This window comes from Plectrocnemia conspersa, unplaced genomic scaffold (genome assembly GCF_051122295.1).
Source record: "Plectrocnemia conspersa isolate PC_06_02 unplaced genomic scaffold, ASM5112229v1 ptg000011l, whole genome shotgun sequence".
Taxonomy (NCBI): domain Eukaryota; kingdom Metazoa; phylum Arthropoda; class Insecta; order Trichoptera; family Polycentropodidae; genus Plectrocnemia; species Plectrocnemia conspersa.
Window position 1 is genome coordinate 22,780,548 of NW_028277175.1, and position 22,519 is coordinate 22,803,066.

Sequence of the window (22,519 nt, forward strand, 5' to 3'; positions counted from 1 at the left end):
TTATTTTTAATATGCATTACGATCATCGATGTCATCCGAGAGATTAGTAAAATCTAGGAAACCCTAATCTGTGATGATCGATAGGAATTATAATTATATATTAATCACTAATTTTAATCTCCCAGATACGATATAAATTTAATAAAACTGTGGTCCATATTGGAGTTGAATGTAATTCCACGTAGATAATCGCCGAACTGTATTAACTATTCATTTATAAACATTAAAGTTTATTTTGACGAAAGTAAAAATGTATAAGAAAAATATGAAAAATGGTGCTTCTTGGTCAAATTATCTTAAAAAATGCAGCAATCAATGAAAAAAATATTCGAAATCTTCGCTAACTCTTGCATATTTTTTAATTCAAGGCATTTTCTATAAAATCTTATGTCTGTTGGTGCTGATTGTAATAGATATGATAGCTAATGAAAATAACCATTCTTGATGCACTGTAGATTGTAAATAGTTATTTTACAATGTTTAATTTTAGAAAGAATTGTTTATTTAATGCCACAGTTATATGTAAAGTTAAAAATATCATTTCAATAGAGAGATTAGCAAATAGTCGATTAATATTTTTTGTATACATAATTTATTTCACTATATCTTTAATATTCACATTAAAATTTAAATGGAGTCTTATAATGATAATTTCTTAGCATTTATACATATTTAATGATATAGTGTTGGGTCTGTTTTGCTTCAATGTTTGTAAAATATATTTAAGTAATTTTATTTAATACACTAACTTATAAACAAAATAGGGTTATAAGTTTCGAATTTCTTACATCGTCGCAGAAAAAAATCGCTTATGTCTGGCTTATACAAGATAACTTGTTGCGAATATTTATTTACTGCTTTATAAGATTACAGTTGACAAGATAAATTCAGATACTAATAGCTGATATAAAAAAATATTTAATTATTATATTATCAAAACGTCTTATTGTTGGCATTTTCTGCGTTATGGCTTGCAGAATTCTTGGGCTAAGTTCTATAAAACATCGCCTCTTAAAAGTCATTGTACTTTGTTGTGCAGAAGAAGCATTTTTCGTTAAAATGTATAAATACCGCAGGAATAAAAAATGGTAATATACAACTTTTATTTTAACATTAAGTATTAACAAAAAGCATTACTCTTGGAGCCACAAGCGGCTCGCGAGCCACGGTTTGCCGGCTCCTGTTAATTATTAAACAAACATGACTGATTTAAACGATAAACAGTCGATGTACCGCATCTATTAAGGGTTGCGATTTGATTTCAGTCTGGTGTTTTAATACTTACTTGTAGTTATTGATTGATTAGTCCCGTTGTAACGAATTTAATTAAATATTATATAAGTATTTACACTTAAACGCACTTAATACAATAGTAGCTTACAGCAGCGCAATAAACCAATTATATAAGTTTTATCCTTAGTAAAACATTTTATAAGCTTATTGCAGCAAAACACAATTTAAAATGCAGTACTAATTTAAATTATATTTTTATTGATACGAGGAATTGTTCCGGTAGTGAATTCTGAGGCTATAAATTGTAGGTACTGTGAATTGACTCAACGACCAGGATTGCAAGAAACAGCGACATTTCATTTACGCAAATGATTTTTTTTATTTTTGAGGGGAGGAAAATAAATAAATAAAATTTAATCGTGAGTCATATTTTAATTTATGTAAAACTCCCCTTCCCTGTTGCGCCGTTAGCGAGGGGTCATGCTCGAGTTAATGGCTGTTTAATTTATTAGACGCGCGAAAAAGGCGGGAATACTCGATAATATAAGTGTAATTCGGTCGATTTTGGCTCGCGAGTTGTTTTTTTAATAGTTTGTATATTTATTGAATCGTTCTATTCGATTTAGTTGTTTCGTAAGCCGCGCGCGCGAGTTTGAGTACTTTATGGTCGAACACTCGTCGTGGCACAAGGCACGAACGACCGTTTCGAGCCAGTGTTCGTCCGATCTCGTTCAGATTGGTCGTGTCGCGTCTCAGTGCGCGAAGGGACGCTAGCCGGACTCTTAGATATTTTAACTCGAACCGTCTTCCATTCGAATATCTATCATGAGGGAAATCGTCCATCTCCAAGTGGGCCAGTGCGGAAATCAGATCGGATCCAAGGTAAGTCACCTTTCTCTCTCCGTTGTTCTATAAATATATATAGGTATGTATATATACAGCTTGCGCGACTTCCGCGTGCACACGGCGTCTGAGGGATTCCATCCGAATTGCAACAACAATAACGGAACGGAATGTTTACGTCCGCGCCGCTACACGGACAATGGCCAAAGTCGCAACGGGGCGGCCCAAATTACATAATATGACTCATATCTCTGCCGATTGACACATGTGGCTAAAATCGCGAACACAGCTCAAACATCATCAGTTAAGATATTAGTAATCCGCCGTAGAGATAATGAAGCATCGAATCGAGAAAACTTTCAAAAGACGCCATCTTGATTTCGACCGTTGAGCGATACGCGGATTTTTAATACGTGACGCATACTCAAATTTGAATAATAATTTTTAGATTGGCAACACTTGTATATCGTTAATATTAATTACGAATAAACGACAATAAAAAATCGTTTTAAACAATTTTATTAAGCTGTTGATAAAATCGACGTCGAAGTGGAATAAAATTTGAAAGTGAGCCGCCGCATTTTTTATCACTTGCTCTAGATTTGACGTTTGATGCAGTTATAATTGTAACGTTTTTATCAAAATAATTAATTAAAAAAAATATCTCATGCGGGCGGAAGCGAACGCTAGCGCCGCCCGTGGATGCGGATAAGATAGCAACTAGGTTTCGTCCTTGAGTTTAAATCGATGGCGGGCGACATCGATTCCGAGAAAAAAATGTTATTTTTTCTTTATCGAATTTACAGTTGCAGATTGGAGACTGTTTCGAGTCGCATTCTCACGAAGCGCCGTTGCGGTCGTATTCTCTCGTTAATGGCTTCCGTTTCGCTGGATCGGTCACGATTTCGAACGAAACTTGCGACCTAGAAAAATTCATTGTCGTACGACTCTTACAGCACCGAAATTACTCATTTGAGGCGTTTTCCTTCATATCTTCCATACGTTCCATCGCCTTCCATCGACGCATACGCCCACTCTAGTACCGATCGTATACGGTTTGTGCAGGGGTTGCCAACCGCCACGATTTAACCGTTTGCGGTCGTATTTGAACATCCAGAAACCGATTTGCATTTTTCACTAATTCAAGCATGATTACGAATACGAGATACGAAACTGAATAATTTCATCGATTTATGCGACGTTTACTTCCTTATTTGGTATTATGCGCAAAACCATGCGTCACTTTTCTTCATATTTTCCACATCTTCAATTAATAAAAAAAATGGAACTTATTATGACTACTAATAACCAGTCAAATTTAACTATCGTTGCAACTCATTTGATTATCTTTAAATGCGACATCCGAAATGTATAGAAAGCGTTGCTGTTTAAATATTCTTATAATAAAGCCACATAGTCAATTTTTTCTATAAAAAATATTAATGTCTATTCAACTAATTATATTGAAAGAAAAGACGGGAGCAATTAATCATATGCTAATAAACAGTTTCTCCAAATTTAGAATGTCTTCGCCTAAATTAGTTAATGTTCTCCATGAAACGAATACATTCCAATATAAATTATAGCTCTTCATCACAATTCAACTTTATTCTCACAATTCGTGATGTTTCGAGATTAAATTATTTAACTAACAGAATCAAAAATACTTGTTTGAAACTCTAAAATTTAGAATCACACTATAACAATGGTATTGTAATAAAAAAATTCACATAAATGTGTGCTATTAAGGATTATTACTAGCTGTCAAACTACATAATGATTTAAAATTTATAAGGGTCAAGAAATGATTTTCATTGTTATTGCGATACTTAAAGCTATCTTGTTTTTGACTCTTGGTCATATTTCAAAACCTATTATTTAATACATTACATTAAACATTAAAAATATTAGCTCGAAATATTCAGATTGGAAATTGTGAATCTGTCACTGACCTAATAAATAAATAAGGATCACTGACTTATCGTAAAACTACTCAATGATTTAAAATTCCATTCAATAATTTAAGCGAAAAAATTGTTTACCTTGCTCTAGGTCAACTTCATAATAAAACAACTCTAATGTATTTATTTAGCCCTTAAGCTAAAGATGTCACGAATATGATGATATTAACTAAAATATTAATATATCAAATTTCTTGCCCATTTTTTACCCATTACCATATTTCGGCCTTCCTACGCACATTCATCAATCCTAACTTATTTTAAATGTCTTTCGAAGTTTTGCCGCTAATGATTGGCTCTGAAATGGTTTAAACCTGCTGAAAGTAGGTCAATGCCCTTCCAACCTTTTTTAAGCACAAATTATTTTTTTATTTTATTGGTATGCCACCCAGAGTTTGACATTTACTGGTTTTACCATTGTGAATACAAAAAGTTGCATTTATGGACTTTAAACGATGTCTAATCTTAATTTATGATTTTTACTCTAATTATCGCAAATACTCCTTTTGAATTTTAAATAGATATGCTTTAGAGATACTCGAGAAAATACCTGTTTTTTCAAGTTTTGGAAATTTATTAAAAATAGAGACATTTTGATTATTTTTCGTATTTCGTGATATTGTTATAGATTTATTCTAAGTTTATAAAATAATGTTACATCAGTAGAAAATAATTAAAAACGAAAAACAGAGAATATAAATAAAGAAATGATATTTTGCATTATCAAACGAATATTTTCATATTTTAGGAATTCACAAACCATTTACATTTAATGATTGTGAACTAATGTACATTCATAAATAGGAATAAACAGAATTAAAAGTAAATAATAAAAAAGGGAATTCTTATTTTGTCGATTAATGTGGTTTTGAAAGTGCGTACATTTTGAGGAGCTTGCACTGTTATAACCTGACAAAAACTCGTTTTATTTTAAAATTTGATAATAAAATGTTACATTTTGAAAAGCCAATAAATTGGCTCAGGGTATTTTTGGCGATCTATAAAAGCCGGTAAACTGGTCCTTGTGTATTGTGATGGTTAAGAAATGATTTTTATTGAAACGTATTAGTAAAAACTCGCAGGACAGCAACTAATAAATATCTCGTCTTAAATTTTATGCCATTTCACCATAAAAGTTAAATATAAAGAAAAAGTAAATACTGCAAAAATTCAGTCCATTGTTCGAGATAGAAATGTAACAGATTAGATTTCTGATATTAGTCCCTGAAAATAGGCTACATGTAGTTCTTCTAGATGCTTTCGGAAGTGAGCCGAACAAATGGAAATCGCTAGAAGTAATATGAGTGATGCTCTTATGATCTTCATATTTGATTTTCGTCAGTGTATGTGAATGCAAATATGTGACGGGCACGCAGGCAGTATTTCTTTTATATAAAATAATCGCACAACGGATTATTGATGAATAAATGGTACGCTCATTAAGAGGCACCGTCATCTTGCACATGTCACGTGACATCTGAATTAAAACACTTACTTTGTTACATGCAGTGTAAAAATTACGTTAACCATTGCAATTAGATGTACGGTAAAAAAATTCTAGAATAGATCTACATGATTATACATATGAACATGCCAGAATTTAACAATTTATTTGTTTTTAAGGCACAACCATGTGGGCAAATTCAGTCATACTTACAAATAACAATGACCTATTTGACTTTATTTCTAAGATGTGTCATACCAATTTCACTCACGCCATATCAATCTAAAGCTTATAAGTGGCATTGTGATAATAAACAGTCGCCAATTGTTGCCTAAATTCCCTTTTTAGGTTATTTTAGATGTGCTGTGAATAGTTTTTACCGTTAAATTAAGTGGCCGTTTAATTAACCATTTAAAAAATAGTAATTTTTAAGTTTAGGCTGTAGTTTCTTAACAACACCCGATTAAGAGTATTTTTTTTGCAAAACCTAAAAAGGCTACTTCGAATAAAAAAATCAAGCCCACCATGTTCCATAAAAAAGTTGTTTGTTTTGTCTTTTGGTTAATCATTTCAGAATATGGCAAACCTAGAAGATTGAAATAAACATCAGAAAAATGATGCTAGAATTTTCTGTTGGTTATGAAAAAACTATTGATTTTTGTGTGTAACATTATATAATCACTTTTTTACAAAGAATTATCAGCAAATCATGTATGATACTATACTTTATCTGGATATATATATATATATATCAATCAGTATTTACTCTTATATACATAGATTTGCAATGAAGTTAATAATATATTTATTATAAAAAAATAAACATCTAAAACATGAGAGCATTATTTTCACACATATATTTTGTTTCAGTTCTGGGAGATCATATCAGACGAACATGGCATTGACCCTACCGGTCAATACGTGGGCGATAGCGATCTTCAGCTCGAAAGAATCGAAGTTTATTACAATGAAGCCAATGGAGGTATGTCATAATTAACACGATATAAAATATATCAATGTATAAATTAATAATAACTACGTTCTTATTTAAAACAGGTAGATATGTGCCAAGAGCCATTTTGGTCGATCTGGAACCAGGTACGATGGACGCTGCAAAATCTGGACCGTACGGCAAACTTTTCAGACCCGACAACTTTATATTCGGTCAAAGTGGAGCAGGTTTGTTACTCAAATTGAGAATCTATTGTCTTAAAATATTTTAACTTTTACTTAATTGATTGTGTTGTTAAATAGGTAATAACTGGGCGAAGGGACACTACACAGAAGGTGCAGAATTAACAGACGCAGTTATAGACGTGATCAGGAAAGAAGCCGAGGGGTGTGACTGCTTGCAAGGTATGTTATAGATTGGGTCAAAGTACAATGGAATCAGTCATCAATTACACGGTTGTGATATAATTTTGTATTGCAGGATTTCAGTTAGCTCACTCGCTCGGAGGCGGTACTGGATCGGGAATGGGTACATTGCTCATGAGTAAAATTAGAGAGGAATACCCAGATAGAATCATGAATACGTATTCTATTTTCCCGTCTCCTAAGGTTTGTAAATTGCTTTAATATTATTAACCTTCAAATAAGTTTTAGTCTTTTTTTACGATATAAAACGATTCAATTATTTAATACTTATCTTAGTTCTCTATGAGTGTCGTTTTAGTGGCAATTTGTGGTTTCAATCATGTAAGAAAGATAAAAATTTTGACCCATTTACAGACATTACACAATGAGGGATATTCGAAAAGTAAAGATACAAACCATAGATTTGGTGAGCTTGAAAATGAGCCGTAAAAAATCCACATGCCTCACCTGCTTTATTTTTCGGATGCGATAACTGTTTCATAAAGATCACTACTAGATATTGCTTATAAAGTACATGGATCAAAAAATTTAAATTTAAATTTTTTAATAAATTTTCATCAAAAATTTTTAAATTTTAATTTTTTTTGCTGAATTCGTTAGTCTTTTCTGCGTCTTGATGGCGCTTTTCTGCTTTAAATACACCACCATTTTGCTGTAAATATAAGTAAGCAACAGTTTAGAATCACACATGAATCTACGTTTTTAAATATGCCATTGAGTGAAGGTGAACAACTGCCGTACTCCATTCCTTGGTAAGCTCACTGTGCAACTATTTTATGTTACACAGTCGCTAAACAAATAGGATTAGGAATAGACCATACATTTTAAATACTACAAGCACAAGGTTGCTGCAACTGTGGTCTGGTAAACTCTGCCACGTCATGTGTATCCAGGCGGAAATGTCAGTTAACCGAGCAAAAAATTCGCTTCTAGTTTTATTTTTCGGATAACCCTCATTTTATAGATCCTAATCTTAAAATGGTTGAAAAATACAAGTTTCCAATAGTAATGACAGTTATATAAAGAAGAGAAATATAGATAATTAGAAAAAAAAGTACTTTTTGTAGGATTATTAATTATAAATTAATATTTACATACAAATATGTAATGTAGCTTCCTTAAACAATTCAGATAGAAAGTAGAGTATTTTAAAATATTTCTGGACTATAGATTAAATTGTCACTAATAAATTTTATTTTTGTTTTTGTGTGATGTTTTAAATTTTTTAAGGAAAAATTTTTCACTGAGCTGCTAAATAAACCACGATTTATAATTTAAAGTCAAATAGTAATTTCTACTAATCCTAATATATCTAGGTTACTAAAGCATTTGCGGATATTATCTTATTTACGAATCTGTACTTTGCAAATAATAGAGAAATATATTTGTGTATTTGTAAAGAAAAACAGCATATGTGTAGATATTTCAAGATTGATTTGAAACTTTTATCTAAATAGATAAAGCATGTAAAGCAAATTCGTGTAAATCTATTTTCAATTTAATATCTCAAAGTACTCTTTGAATTTTAAATTGATAATAAATAGGTAATTTTAAAAAGCCGATATATTGGCCTAGAGATTTTTGATGATTCCATAAAAGGCAATATATTGGCTGTGGGAGTTAATTGTAATGTAATTAAAAAATATATGACATTGATCGTAGTTTTTGTCCTAAAATATAGTAGATTTAAAAGTTGACGATAAATCTCTCATTGAGAATCTTATAAATATCGTTTTAATTTAAATAAATGACTAAGACTTATTTGGTGTATCCTTGATGGTAGTTAAAATGTGCTATTTGATCATATTAAAATATTTTTTTAATAAATAGGTTTCGGATACGGTTGTAGAACCGTATAACGCAACTCTATCGGTCCATCAGCTAGTGGAAAACACAGACGAAACCTTCTGTATCGATAACGAAGCTTTGTACGATATTTGCTTCAGAACGTTAAAGTTAAGCTCTCCGACATACGGCGACCTCAATCATCTCGTTTCTGTAAGTCGCATACAATGGATCGTATATTACGTTTTATTCTCGATAATTATGAATCACCGTTTGTACCTCGTAGATGACAATGTCTGGCGTGACGACGTGTCTTCGTTTCCCAGGACAGCTGAACGCTGATCTTAGAAAGCTTGCGGTTAATATGGTGCCATTCCCCCGGCTTCATTTCTTCATGCCAGGCTTTGCGCCACTGACGGCGCGTGGAACGCAGCAGTACAGGGCTTTGACCGTTTCGGAGCTTACTTGTCAAGTTAGTTGTTATTGTTTAACAGTTAATTGTGATAAATATACTGTGAAACGGTTAAAAAAAAGTTAATTTGTTCGATTAGATGTTTGACGCTAAAAATATGATGGCTGCTTGCGATCCTCGGCACGGTAGATATTTAACGGTCGCTACTATATTCCGTGGTCGAATGTCAATGAAGGAAGTAGATCAACAAATGCTCAATGTACAAAATAAAAATTCAGCGTAAGTTACCGACTTATATACATTAAAAAAATATTAACTTATAATGGTTATATAAGACCCACACCGAGAAGATGTTAACTTTGTCATTGATGGCGTTTTGAAAAACGATTTCTTGAAAAGCACTTCCTGAGAATTGTTCAATTTTGAAAAAATGTTAAATCAATTGCTTAAAATTATTTTTATATTTATTCTTTTGTGGCATTAAAAATTATTAATGCCACAAAAATAAAAATAATTTCAAACTCTTGATTGAATATTTTGTCTTTCAAAATTGAACAATTCTCAGAAATTGTTTTTCAGAAATCGATTGATATTAATTTAATTGTAATTCACCATATTGGCATCTTAAATTTGTGTGGTATACTTTTTCAAAATGGAATTTGGTTTAAAAAATTACAACGTAGGCTTGCTTAATTAATACTTAACCCATTTTCAACTGAAATGTAGTTAATATCTTCCCGCTGTGGCGTTTAATGAAAATTTAAAAAAAAATTCAATAAATTTCTTTTGAACGTTTCAAAACTAACAACTTGAATTTGAGTACTTGTGCTTGAGTACTTGTGTCTGATTTTCTTCAAAAATAAATTAAGTCAAATGATCTGATTGCTGTATCAAATCAGGTTCTTGTTAATTATACAATTCGCCTAATGGAACTGTGGTATACTCTTCGATTAATTGATTTTTTAATATATAGATATTTTGTGGAATGGATTCCGAACAACGTTAAAGTGGCCGTCTGCGACATCCCACCCCGTGGACTCAAAATGTCTGGAACCTTCATAGGAAACACAACTGCGATACAAGAAATATTCAAGAGAATATCTGAACAATTCACTGCTATGTTCAAACGAAGGGTATGTACTATACTAATTTATGCCTACACTATTTTATTAACAAATTAGAACAAATAAATAAAATAACTATTTCAATAGTGAAAGTGGTGATAAGAAAATAATTTCAAGAACAACCAAAAATTACTGCCCTGTGTACTTCCACATGCTGGTACCGCCCCTCAGGGCGACTGGCCAATTACAGGGCATAAATTTAAGAGCATGCATGCGTTAAAAATAAATAGGCTAGAGAAATGTACATAAGTTTGAGTTGAGTACATGAGTTTCAACACCAATAAAAAAAAATATTATTTTGGTCTAGTGTAAATTTATTAATAAGGGACTTTTAATAGTTTGTTAACTTTTATATTAAAAATACTCTTCATGTTTCTTTAAAGCTAATAAATTGATTATATTCTTTAGGCCTTCCTTCATTGGTATACGAAAGAAGGTATGGACGAAATGGAATTCACAGAAGCCGAGAGCAACATGAACGACTTGATTTCGGAATATCAACAATATCAGGTTTGTTAATTAATACCGTTGGAATTAATTTGCATGATTGTATATAAATATCTTTAATAAAAATTGTTTTTCATCGTAACAGGATGCAGAAACTGGTTACGAAGAGGAGTATGTCGATGAACAAGAAGAGGAATTCTCTCCGGAAGTAAACGGAAGACGTTAAAATTAACTTTTTATGACCATTTGCATAATTTGATTTTAGTTTTGTGATATAATTAATTATATACAAAAGCATATAATATGTCAAATAATGAAGCATTTTTAATTGTTATATTAAATAAAAATATGTAAGTATAAAAACTAGAATTTTTATTATTAAATATTATAAAATTGTGACTATAATTTAACAAAAATATTGTATATGAATCGGTTATTGTTGAAAACACATAACAAACACTACCTTTCCAAAGGTTTTCAATAAAAAAAATATTAGCATTACCTAGCTCTTTTTTTAATAAAATATATAGTTCTTTGTCGTTTCCAAGCTTAAAAAATCACTGATGTGGTTTTAACGTTCACCGATTCACAATGAAGCAGCTTAGTGCTGTTGTTGTTCTACCGCAGTCGACATTCTGAATTCATTGTAAGTTATGAACCCGTCATTGTCTTTATCCATCATTAATAAAGCTTGATCGGCCAAAGTGGCGAGAGTTTCGTCAGATTGTACGGGAGTATCTTGATTTGGATCGTCCTCGCTACCTGAAAATCATAAATGAATAAAAGCATTTATTTACAAGTAAAAAGCGATCTTTGTGTGATGTGTAAATGTAATGCTTTATTTACAACAGGCAGTTAAAATTAAGATAAATAAAAGATGATTGTGTAGGTGAAAAGCAACATATAATTAGTAGACAAATAAATATACATTAAACATAAAAAATATGTAATATTTACACAAGTCTAGAGGCCATAATATGTGAATGCGTTTTTATATATATATAAGATGAAAAAGCTTTGAATTGTTGGATAAATGTGTACCCTTTTGTTGCCGAGGCGTTTGGGATTACTATATAAATGTCATGTATCAAGTCAAAATGGTTTAAGCAATTAAAATCGAGAGATTTTTGTGTTGAAGTCAAACCTATAATGTCAATGAAACAAATAGCCGTTAATATTGTCAATTAAAAAAAATAGCTAGCAAAATAGAAGTGTTTGGAGATACGTTAAAACAACTGGAAGCATTGGATACATGAGATTGGTACCAAGTACATTATGAGATGATAACAATGCAATGCGTGTACGATTCTGATACTTATTTGCCCTTATCTCATCGTACGGTAACGGGATGAAAAATTAATACTGCCTGATAACAAAAAACGCCTAACATGGGTTATCAAATAATTATGTAGCAAAAACAACCAGTAATGACATTCAATGAAAAATATAATTTTGAATTGCTCAAACAAGGCGAAATAATAACGGCAGAGGAACACTGAATAGCTGGATCGACTAAATCAGGCGTAAAAATCTTTCTTTAAAGAATTGTATCATATTCTGCAACATGACGCATGTCTTCATAAGCCAAAAAAATAATGGACAAGGATAGAAATGTATCGATCATCCTCCATATATTGGATTCCGAACTAGCGCCATCAGATAACCATTGTATAGATGGATTTTTTAATATTATTGAAATAAAAACGGTCCTAACGGAGTGCGCGAACAATGGAGAATACATTGCATAATTTTTTTGAAAATAATATTTATCCTAGTCTAAAATATGTAGCTGATTCTTTCTTTAGTGATTTTGGCAATCATCGTTTAACTAGCAAAAACCAATATATCAAATTTCGGCAACGAAAGGGTCAAGTTAAGATGAAATTCTTGAAATTTGGAACCATCTTGTATACAAGAGAAGATAAAATATAGAGTATCGGTTACATTAAAGTGTATCGTATATTTAACAATAGGTTTACGGGCATAAATCTGTCAATTGATGGGTGTCATGAAAAATGGGTATATAGTGACCAGATTTTAAAAAATAAAAATAAGTCATAAAAAACCCAAGAAAATACTGTAATATAAATCAAAACAGAAATCAGTCAATTTGATGGGTGCCGTAAATCTAGTGTTAAAGATATAATTTAATTTCAATTAGCATTTCACAGATTTTTGACGATCTTAAAAAAATATAGTTTTGAGACATATTTATCACTGATTAAAATAGGATCTTCGATTTTATAAATTAAATGATAATTTTAATAGTAATATATACTTGATACATTTAAACAGAAAATATATAAATATATATACATATTATAACATAAAAAAGCATCTCAAGTTGTTTCATCTTGGTTGGCTTTTATTTCTTCCTCGTAAATATCGAGATACTTTTTATACTCAAACCAAGTGATATATCCATCATCGTCCACATCTCCTTTTTGCATCATATTGTCTACTGATTTGGCCATTACGTCATCAGGTATTATGCCTTCTTTAGCCGTATCACCTGTATTTAATATAAAACATACTTTATTTTCATATATGTACATAAATCTATGTTTAGTACCATTTAATGTTAGTAAATATTTATATATAAAACATCAATCAAATCAAATCAAAAATCGATCAAATTACTTACCGTGTAAAATTAAATCAATAAGGTGATCTAATATTAATTTTTAACATAAGCCATAAGACAAAATATCAGTCTTTAATTTATTGTCACAAAATTATAAATAAATAATTGATAACTACTAAAAATTTTGCTATTTGTGTTCAAAAATATGTATTCAAATATTTAAAATATATAATTTGATATCCACGTGTGTTTTTATAATATTATGTGGTTAATTAATTGAGCATAAGTACAAAAAATAAATACACATCTTGTGTAGACTGATATAAAGTAGCAAGAAACAGTTTTTTTTAGAATAGCTTTAAATATTAATATTATATATTTTCACAAACTATTATTTTGCTAATAAATCGTCAGTCTTTGACTACAAATACAAATAAAATAATATATAAAAAAAATCAGCAAAACATAAAATGGTACATATGAAATTGTATTTATTTTGCTGTAATAACAATTTTGATCATTTTAAATAATAATAAAAATGTCTCGATTAACTTTAAAGTAATATTATAAAAAAAAGTATTAATTTATTTGGGATTAAATAATAGCTTTCATAAATAAATGCATGACATTGGAAGCTTTTGTATGTATAAAATTTTTAATATAAAAATTATAATGATTCTTAGAAAACTTAACATTCAAAAATATAATTTCAATATTTTATTTATTAATTAATAATTATAAGTCTGGAACACATGTATCAAGTAATTAATTTGTTGCTTAATGAATATACATGTATATACACCTTTTAAATTACTCATAAACAGGTGTGTTCATACTTTCACTAACTGGTTTGTTCAAATACAAGATAGTCTATAATAATTGTTCTTTTAAATAATAAAAAATCAACATAAATAATAACAACACATCTAAGTCACATTTTGACACAATTTTGTTCACATGGATTTCAGTATATATGTATCAGGGGCGGGCGGTGAGCTACTTTTCCTCTCGATCGCTCGCGTGTTAAGTGATGAGAGTGAGTGAGAGATAAGAGCATGCGGTCCGCATTGCCTTTTCTCTCATTCACTCTCGTCACTGAACACGCGAGCGATAGAGAGGGAAAGTATCTCACCGCCCGCCCCTGATATGTACATATGTATATTTACATTGAATATTATTCCTATATACAAAGTTATTAAAAATAATATCATTCAACATATTTACAACTTGTGAACGTTCAAAAATAAGGGTCCATTTGTGTACATAAGTTTAAAAGTAAAAACAACCAAATTCGAATATCGAAAAGAATCAAATTTAAAATAATTGACGTCAAGGATATAAGAATGATAAATTTCTATTGATTCTGCTGCTGAGGCTGTCCTTGCGCTTGCGCTTTCTGCTGAGCTCTCACAAACTCAGGATAGTCTATATAACCGTCTTTGTTGCCGTCGTCCATGTTCAGAATGGGATCTATCAATCCGATCAGCTCGTCGTCTGCAAAGATCTTTTCCGCAACCTGATTCTCACCATGTCCACCACCTTCGTGTTTATGCTTAGAGCCTTCTTCTACACATTTCAATTAAGGTAAAAGCGGCAGTAAAAACGCACATGTATAAAATATATGATGTTAACGGTTGAACATAAAAATACCAAAGTTAAATATCAAAAGTAAAATAAATCACACCAGTTATACGTTACCCAAAATAGGACACCAAAAAACACAAAACCACCAAATCGTTAAGCGTTAGCGAACGCGCATGTCGCAAAAAAGTAGGACCGTCAGGGTGATCGGGTAGTGCATGTAGAAATGAACAAAACAACATAAAAGCGAATTAGATTTCGATCGACGAAAACAATATTAAATTTGATATGTGTATTTGGGTACATAACAATTTATATTGTATAAGATCTTTCATCTTTAGAGAAGAAAAGGGCAAATATTGTGTAAACGGTTTTAATTTATAAGCTTTATTCATTTTAAGTTAAACTATGTATATGTTACGGTGAAAGTATATTCTCATTAGTAGAAATATATATCTACCAGATATGATTTCACTGATATGCCAGCGAAAATATATTTTTACTTGTAATACGCTTTAATTTTCACATATATATCTAGTAAAGAAACTAATTTTATTGATTTCTTTATTTCCATAAAATAAAAATAATGATATCATAGAAATAACCAAACTCATAAGGCCAAATGGTGTATTATTTTTATTTGTCTGAGTTTGTTTATTTTTTAAATTATCGTGGGTCATGTCTACTTTTGAAGTAATGAATATCTTTAAAATGATTTTTTATAAAGGAATTTAAAAATAAAATCAAAGCAAAATCTTCTTGAAGATGTACCATTTCTAAAATATCCGTAATATATACAGCTCATATTTTTCGGGTCAGAATTTATATTAAAAGATCAGAATATAATCGGCTAAAATAAATATTATATAGTTAGAAATTATATTAAATGGTTAGAATTTAAATTGGACTGGTCAGAATTTATATTAAATGGTAAGAATTATTTTGACATACGGTCAGAATCATTTTTTTTCAGTCAGAATTTATCATTGGTCGGTATTTATAAAGAACAGCCAGTATTTATATTATATGATCTGTATTTTAACCCCAAGGTTTTATGTTGACAGATGGTCAGCATAATAATACTTGGTTGGGCTAGTAACATTGTTAGTTGTTAACACGACAAGCTCTCCACTGCCGCTCTGTCGTTATTCCTGCTTCGTTCGTAGCTCTAAATATCTTTGCGTCCTACATACAATTAAATAAATTTCGTTGGGATTATTTGTGGGGTGTTCAATGTTGACTATAGCATCGACAGTTTTGTCTAACAGATATTTCTAAAATAAATAATTTATTATTCATTTATAAAGGTACATGATTATCGCGTTTTGCGATAAGTCCAACTATGCGCACCCAAATAGCACGCCCCAATTTACCATGTCATTGGGGGGGGTCTACTGTATGTATCAATTTGTGGACAAAAAATGAAGAGAGATATAAGAACATGAAAAAACAAGCCTATCGTAATATTGGTCGATGAAACTTCCGATAAAATGGGACGGTGTGTGTTTGCAGTTTTATTTAGAACAGTGCTACCTGCAAGTGAACAGAGTATATATATTTTGGTGTCATGTAATTTTATAGACACAGCTAACGTTACTTGCGTGTTTTCAAACAATAGTAGATACTTCATTTTGTAATATTGAATGTTTTGTTTTAAATTCCAAGTGTGCCCAGCATTGGGATGAGAAATGTGTTTATGCAAGTTTAAATTATTGAAATAATACATTAGCAAACTTAAAATGGCATTTTTGAATCCCCGAGAAATGAAATCAACTCTTCAAGCATTTTTTGGGATATCTTACCCACATCTCCCAGCAACATTATTTTCTAGTCCGATTATAACCCGTTGGAAATCTTGATTTAATTCTGTCCAATATTTGGATATCTATTTTGAAGCATTGATAGATTTAAAAAAAAATCGAATACAAAAAATGTAACCATGGGAACAATAAATAAGTAAATATAGCGAAAGATGTGCTAAATTTATTAATTTACTTGACAAGTTTTCCCATTTATTGTGGGATTAAATTATGGGAATAAAATATTCTCTTCAACATAATATTGATAGCATTTTGCCTGTGGAAACCCAGGAGCTACTCCTTGTAACTGAAGATTACATTAAAATTGAGTTAATACCTAGATATGCCTAAAGAGGTCTCCCGTAAAAGCTTAACAAAACTCGAGTCACATTTGGTTGTAAATGAGACAAATGTTTTTTTATAAAATACTAAGCCAGATGTTTAATTTTAGTGCAAATAACACGTTATTGCTATTTAAACACATTCATTATTTTTAACAATAAAAAGCGTTCAATGTTTAGAGGGATATTCACATTTTTTCCAAATTTAATATCTAATATTAGGAGCGCGTTGAATCCAAATGCTCTTCAATTATCACTTGCCACTAAAATAAAATTCGGTAATGCCACTACAATAGAGTTCGGTAATGCTACTATACAAGCAATATGGTGTCTTACAAATAACATAGATGCAAAACAATTTTTAGTAAATATAATTTAGTTGACAGTGATCGTCGTACTAGATTAAAACAAATATATATAGAAACATATTCTATGCTAAGTTATTATAAATTGTAATATATTCTATTTTTGTATTCTTGTTTATGTTTTTCCTCTTTTATAATAATTTAAACTGTATTATACCTATAAATTATATAATAAATTGTTTTGAAATTTGACTTTTTAAGTTCTAATTTGTGATTTATGATTTATGTAAATACTAATAAATATAAGCTAAAATTCGTAATTTTATTTTTATGTAAGAAGTTGTTTTGTAGTTTGAGTTTTTAAGTTCTAATTTGTGACTTAATAATAAATAAATGCTAAATATAAACTAAACTTTGTTATTTAATTTGCTCCAAAACGCTTAATCAAAGCGGCAAAACGCTAAATTTTATAAAAAGATATGCTAAAAACACATCTCCACCCATTTATAAATGTTATAATATTTTTTTAATTCACATGATCATCCTATATTTTTATTTTGACCATATGCTATTTTTATTTTGACCATTAATAATATAATTATGACCAGGCTGTTAATACAACTCTGACAGTTTTGATTTTTATTCTGACCCAAAGTTGATTTAAATTCTGACCATTTAATTTGTTGCCAATATATATGTACAGTAGACCCCCCAATAACACAGTAAATTGGAAACATGCTATTTGGACTAGAAAAACTCATAATTTTTTTGCAATACTTAAGTACGAAACAGGCCGTGTGGTGAGATATTCTCCTTTTGGCTCGCTCACACACAAAGGAACGGGCACACAAATAGCACGTCCCCAATTTACCGTGTTATTGGGGGTTCTACTGTATTTTACAAATTGTGTTATTCAAAACAAATATAGTTTGACTAGCTTTACTGGTGAATCAAAATAGTTATTTACTTAGAAGACTTCATCTCAAAATGAATTACCTTTTTATACTCTTTAACGATAGAATATTTATACATATGTTGATTAATTTTAATGTTAAACTAGATTGAAAGATCTTATACAACATTGTACAACAATATATTTGCCACAAAGATAATATGTAAAAATATTTTTTTGGCAGTGACCTTACATTTATAAATTTCTTGCAAAATATAGTTTTTCAACATTTCTGCTTTGACTTAAATTAGCAAAAATATTATTAACTGCATATTTTTGAACGATTTAAATACAATATGATACATTGTATGTATATAATAAGTTCTATGCCATGCGAGTATTTTGTCTTATTTTTTTAAGAAATTTAAAAGCATGTAATTATCATGGATTGAAAGATGTTTTTGTGCACTGACAGTTGAAAATAAATACACTGTAAATATTGATCTAAGGATGTTTCCTGTCTCGCAATTTTTCCTGATTACAACATCAAGATATTATTGGAATTCCCCATTTTAAATTAAGTATATGAAAAATATCACTCTTTAAGTGGCGTGTGATCATAAGAGTCGTCATTTTCATACAACAAGGAATATTATTATTAGATTGCTTCACACACAATTAATTATAAAGATGATTAAATTGACTAAAACAAACCTAATCAAAGTAATATATGATACACATCAATAATCAATAATCAATCAACAAAAACAATATTATAAAATAATCATGAAAATCTTTTAACTTGGAAAGTTTCATTTTTTCAATTTAAAATTCCATAATTATAATGTAGGGCGCAAAACTTTGATTTAAGTTAATATGTACTGATGTATTGTCTATCATTATCAATATTAAAAATATATTTTGACAAAAAACGTGTTGAAGAACAATGAATTTTACTGTATTGTAGTAAAAATAAAGTCAAAATAATTATCTTACAAGTGAGACATTATCTTTGTGGTAAATAAATGCAAAATTGTTGTTTACATGTTTTTATAAACTATATTTTTACACCATTCATTAATTAAAAATTAAGACAGATGTCCAAAATATGTATTTCAAATATTATTAACCATATTTATGAATAATATCAATTTGAAATATATGATTATTTTACAACACAATAAATTCAACATGAGTGAAATCTGACCTCTCAATAGTGAGATAGTTATGTTTACTGATAACTGATGAATAATAAATGCATCAAAAGTCTCTCTTTACAACTTGATAAATAAACATAATATGATAATTCTAATCTTTGATTTTTACATTTAAAAAATATGATAATGAGTAATTTGGACATCTTTCAAAGTTCAAACAAAGCGATGAATATCACAATACGTACCATGCCAATGAATCAACGATTTGATCAATTCGCAGCCGTCTAATTTGTTATTGTTATCTGCGTCGTGCATTTTGAAATAGTGAAACTGTAACTCCTGCTCAGACATCTTACTGGTGTCGATTGGCACATCTAAATGTTCTTGAATGTGTCTAAAAATAATCAACATCAGATTTTCGATTCCTAATTGGTCTTGTTCGATGATTACTTACTCTTTTTCGTGTGCAATGTTTCCGGGATTTAAAATCTGCGGATTGTGACCAGCCTGATGGCCATGAGCTGAAATTATATGTATATGAATATACTTTTGTTATATAGTTTTATGAAAATACAGTGTGTTTCTAGAGTGTTTTGCTATTATGTTGAAATTAAACATATTTAAAAAAAATATATTAGCACAATTGATATTATCGTTACTCAATTGACATTGTTATACGAATTCATATATTTTTTTGGTAAATTCACTTTATTTTTAGTTATGTTTCATATACACGTCAGATAAAAGTTGAGAAAAATATGTTTTTTGCAGGGCTGTGGAGTCGGAGTCGGAGTTGGAGTCGTGGAGTCGTGGTGTTTTGGCCGGAGTTGGAGTCGGAGTCGTGAAAAATGAGCGACCCCGAACATTTTTTATATAAACTGCATTTTTTTAAATTATGAAATTTTAATTGCATAATAATAAATGTGTATAGCGTATGAATATTAAACGTGTAGAAGAACACCAAAACTACCAAATAAAATTAAACTTTTTTGAGTCGGAGTCGGAGTCGGAGTGGAGTCGTGTTGTTGGTAAATATCGGAATCGGAGTTGGAGTCGTGTTTTTTTTAACGACTCCACAGCCCTGGTTTTTTGTTTAAATGTATTGCAAAAATGTCACATTAGAAACACTTTGAATAACTAATATTCACTTGGATGTTGCGGAACTTGTTGTTGAGGCACATGTTGCTGTTGCGGGACGTGTTGCTGTTGAGGCACGTGTTGTTGTTGAGGCACATGTTGTTGTTGAGGCACATGTTGCTGCTGAGGCACATGTTGCTGCTGATATTGGGGTTGAACTGGTGCCTAAAAATATAACATGGTGTGAGCCGGTACATTATCATAGTGAAGCACTTGGTTTGGACTCTTCAAAATCAAATCAGTCAGTAGTAACTGTATGGCGATCTTTCAGTTTGATAGTCGCTTAACTTTACTTGTGCGACTGTTGTTACAAAAAGAACAAAAAACCACAATTAAAATTTTCTAAATTAATTTGATTATTTTTAAAATTACGGGTTTGTTTTGTTCATATTTTATTTGCTATTTTTATATATGTTAGAATAGTGCAAATGCAAATTTTTATGCTACTTTAATCTACATAGTCTTAGGTATAGTCATTAGCTAGAAGACCCTATTTTTAGATAATAAATTTACTTGATAATTATCAAGATATTTAATAATATTCACGACAATCAAAATACTGTAAATATAAATTATTCCAGTCGTTTATTGTGTATTTGGTTGTTAAACGACTTTATTTTGTATAGTAATTATTAGATTTGAGTGACCATTGTTTGAATTAAGCGAAGCAAATTTAAATAATTATATGCGTATTATGCACAATGACTATATATCTTTTTGATAGTCAATATAATAATTTATTTTGTGTCCTTTTAATTTTAACAATTTATTTTTCTGGCACATACATAAGTATAGATTGCCAAAATCATGATAAAATAATTAATATATTAATAACAAGGCTTTCTGTCATTTAAGATATGCTATTACGAGCTTTGAATACAAATTTTAGCCATACTGAAGAAAGCCAAATCCAGATATGGAGAAGTTATTGCTTGCAGAAAGAAAGCAATATTTCATACTGGATGGATAAACAAATTAGTATAAAATAATATTTTCTAAGCATTTGTAAAAAAAGTATAAATTTTAGGTGTGAAGTGATGGTCACCTGTATATATTTGTTTCGATTGTATAAGCGCAACCCGGAATTTCCCAATAAGTTGTACAATATTAATTTTGAAAAAAAACTTTTTGAAATAAATAAATTAATTTTATTGAAATACTTACTTGATGTTGTACAGGGACGTGTTGTTGTTGATACTGAGGCTGTTTTTATGTTAAAGTAACTTTTTAGCTTTATATTATAAATCTTAATAAAACATAAATTAATAAATATTAACCTCATAATGTTGTGGTGGAACTCCAGGAGCAACTCTTTGTGATAACACTACGGCTATGCATTGAAACAGCACTAGCAATCTTGTCTTATAATTCATTGTAATAAACCTAAAAGTATGTCATTTTTTTAATAATATGAAATATGTTTCATTAATTTCAATTCAATTAAAGTCAGATATAATCTATTATAATAATTCATTGTCTTTGGATTTGTATACATCGATTAGAAAGAGTTGAGAGTGAAAGTTGAGATGAATGAATAAATTACATCGAGTGCATATTGTACGAAAATTGTGTCGAGCGTTTACATTGATATATTTAAAATGCGGTGTATTGAAAACGTCAGGTGTGACGCAATTGTGTGTTTATATGTAGAACAATGCAAATATGTACATTAATATAACAGATGGAGGCTCTACACGTGTCGCCGGGAAGCGTCAGGTACTATCGCAACACAGGTACACGTCAGAATAGTATTTCTATCTCACTCTATTTGCAAAGTGTTGTGAAAGAGAGAGCGAAACGAAGCATGTTGACGGGTGCTGGAAATGTCATTTGCGATTTGGCCATAACGCGTCGGTTACTGATTCAAAAATTAAAAATACATTTAAACATAAATTTAAATATTTTAAGGGGAAAAATATTATTGACATAAATATATTTGTTTTAATATTATTTTTTCATTTAAAAAAAATGTTAATCCCCTTTATTGATTCAACAAACTGAATATAGTTTTTCTAGTTCGTTTTGCCGGGGTAGATTATATATTTGAGCTGGTTCAAAATCGGGAGTGACCAGTCGTCCCAAGTAACCGGAGTGAAC

At 30.1% G+C, this 22,519-nt stretch overlaps 2 protein-coding genes across 5 annotated transcripts; one reads left to right on the top strand and one right to left on the bottom strand.

The window, feature by feature from the left end:
• The first annotated feature begins 1,945 nt into the window (after positions 1–1,945).
• On the top strand, positions 1,946–10,989 carry LOC148229988 (tubulin beta-4B chain-like). The gene is made up of 11 exons (XM_088198820.1): positions 1,946–2,115; positions 6,352–6,463; positions 6,538–6,660; positions 6,736–6,837; positions 6,914–7,041; positions 8,689–8,856; positions 8,930–9,115; positions 9,195–9,334; positions 10,029–10,188; positions 10,588–10,689; positions 10,772–10,989. Exons 1-11 carry the CDS (start codon positions 2,059–2,061, stop codon positions 10,850–10,852), a joined length of 1,359 nt encoding a protein of 452 aa, XP_088054946.1. The 5' UTR covers positions 1,946–2,058; the 3' UTR covers positions 10,853–10,989.
• LOC148229989 (lymphotoxin beta receptor inhibitor) lies at positions 10,984–22,225 on the bottom strand. Of its 4 annotated transcripts, XM_088198824.1 has the most exons (8): positions 22,091–22,225; positions 21,700–21,805; positions 21,587–21,625; positions 20,434–20,587; positions 19,740–19,806; positions 19,531–19,679; positions 12,943–13,138; positions 11,266–11,388 (listed from the first exon to the last, which is right to left on the bottom strand). In XM_088198824.1, coding segments are annotated over exons 1-7 (690 nt in total). In that variant the 5' UTR covers positions 22,093–22,225; the 3' UTR covers positions 11,266–11,388; positions 12,943–12,965. The 4 variants fall into 4 exon arrangements, with proteins under 4 accessions (XP_088054951.1, XP_088054950.1, XP_088054949.1 ...); XM_088198825.1 differs by lacking the exon at positions 12,943–13,138 and having other exon boundaries at positions 10,984–11,388; XM_088198823.1 differs by lacking the exon at positions 11,266–11,388 and having other exon boundaries at positions 11,513–13,138.
• Positions 22,226–22,519: the final 294 nt, after the last annotated feature.

What these genes read in the sequence shown, in the direction of transcription:
- LOC148229988 (XM_088198820.1), top strand. Translation starts at nt 2,059, where the DNA reads ATGAGGGAAATCGTCCATCTCCAAGTGGGCCAGTGCGGAAATCAGATC. An exon ending in CTATTTTCCCGTCTCCTAAG is followed by an intron (nt 7,042 to 8,688) that starts GTTTGTAAATTG and finishes TTTAATAAATAG; the next exon opens with GTTTCGGATACGGTTGTAGA. An exon ending in CTGCTATGTTCAAACGAAGG is followed by an intron (nt 10,189 to 10,587) that starts GTATGTACTATA and finishes TATATTCTTTAG; the next exon opens with GCCTTCCTTCATTGGTATAC.
- LOC148229989 (XM_088198821.1), bottom strand. An exon ending in ACGTCCCTGTACAACATCAA is followed by an intron (nt 20,588 to 21,586) that starts GTAAGTATTTCA and finishes TTATATTTTTAG; the next exon opens with GCACCAGTTCAACCCCAATA. An exon ending in AACATTGCACACGAAAAAGA is followed by an intron (nt 19,680 to 19,739) that starts GTAAGTAATCAT and finishes GATTATTTTTAG; the next exon opens with ACACATTCAAGAACATTTAG.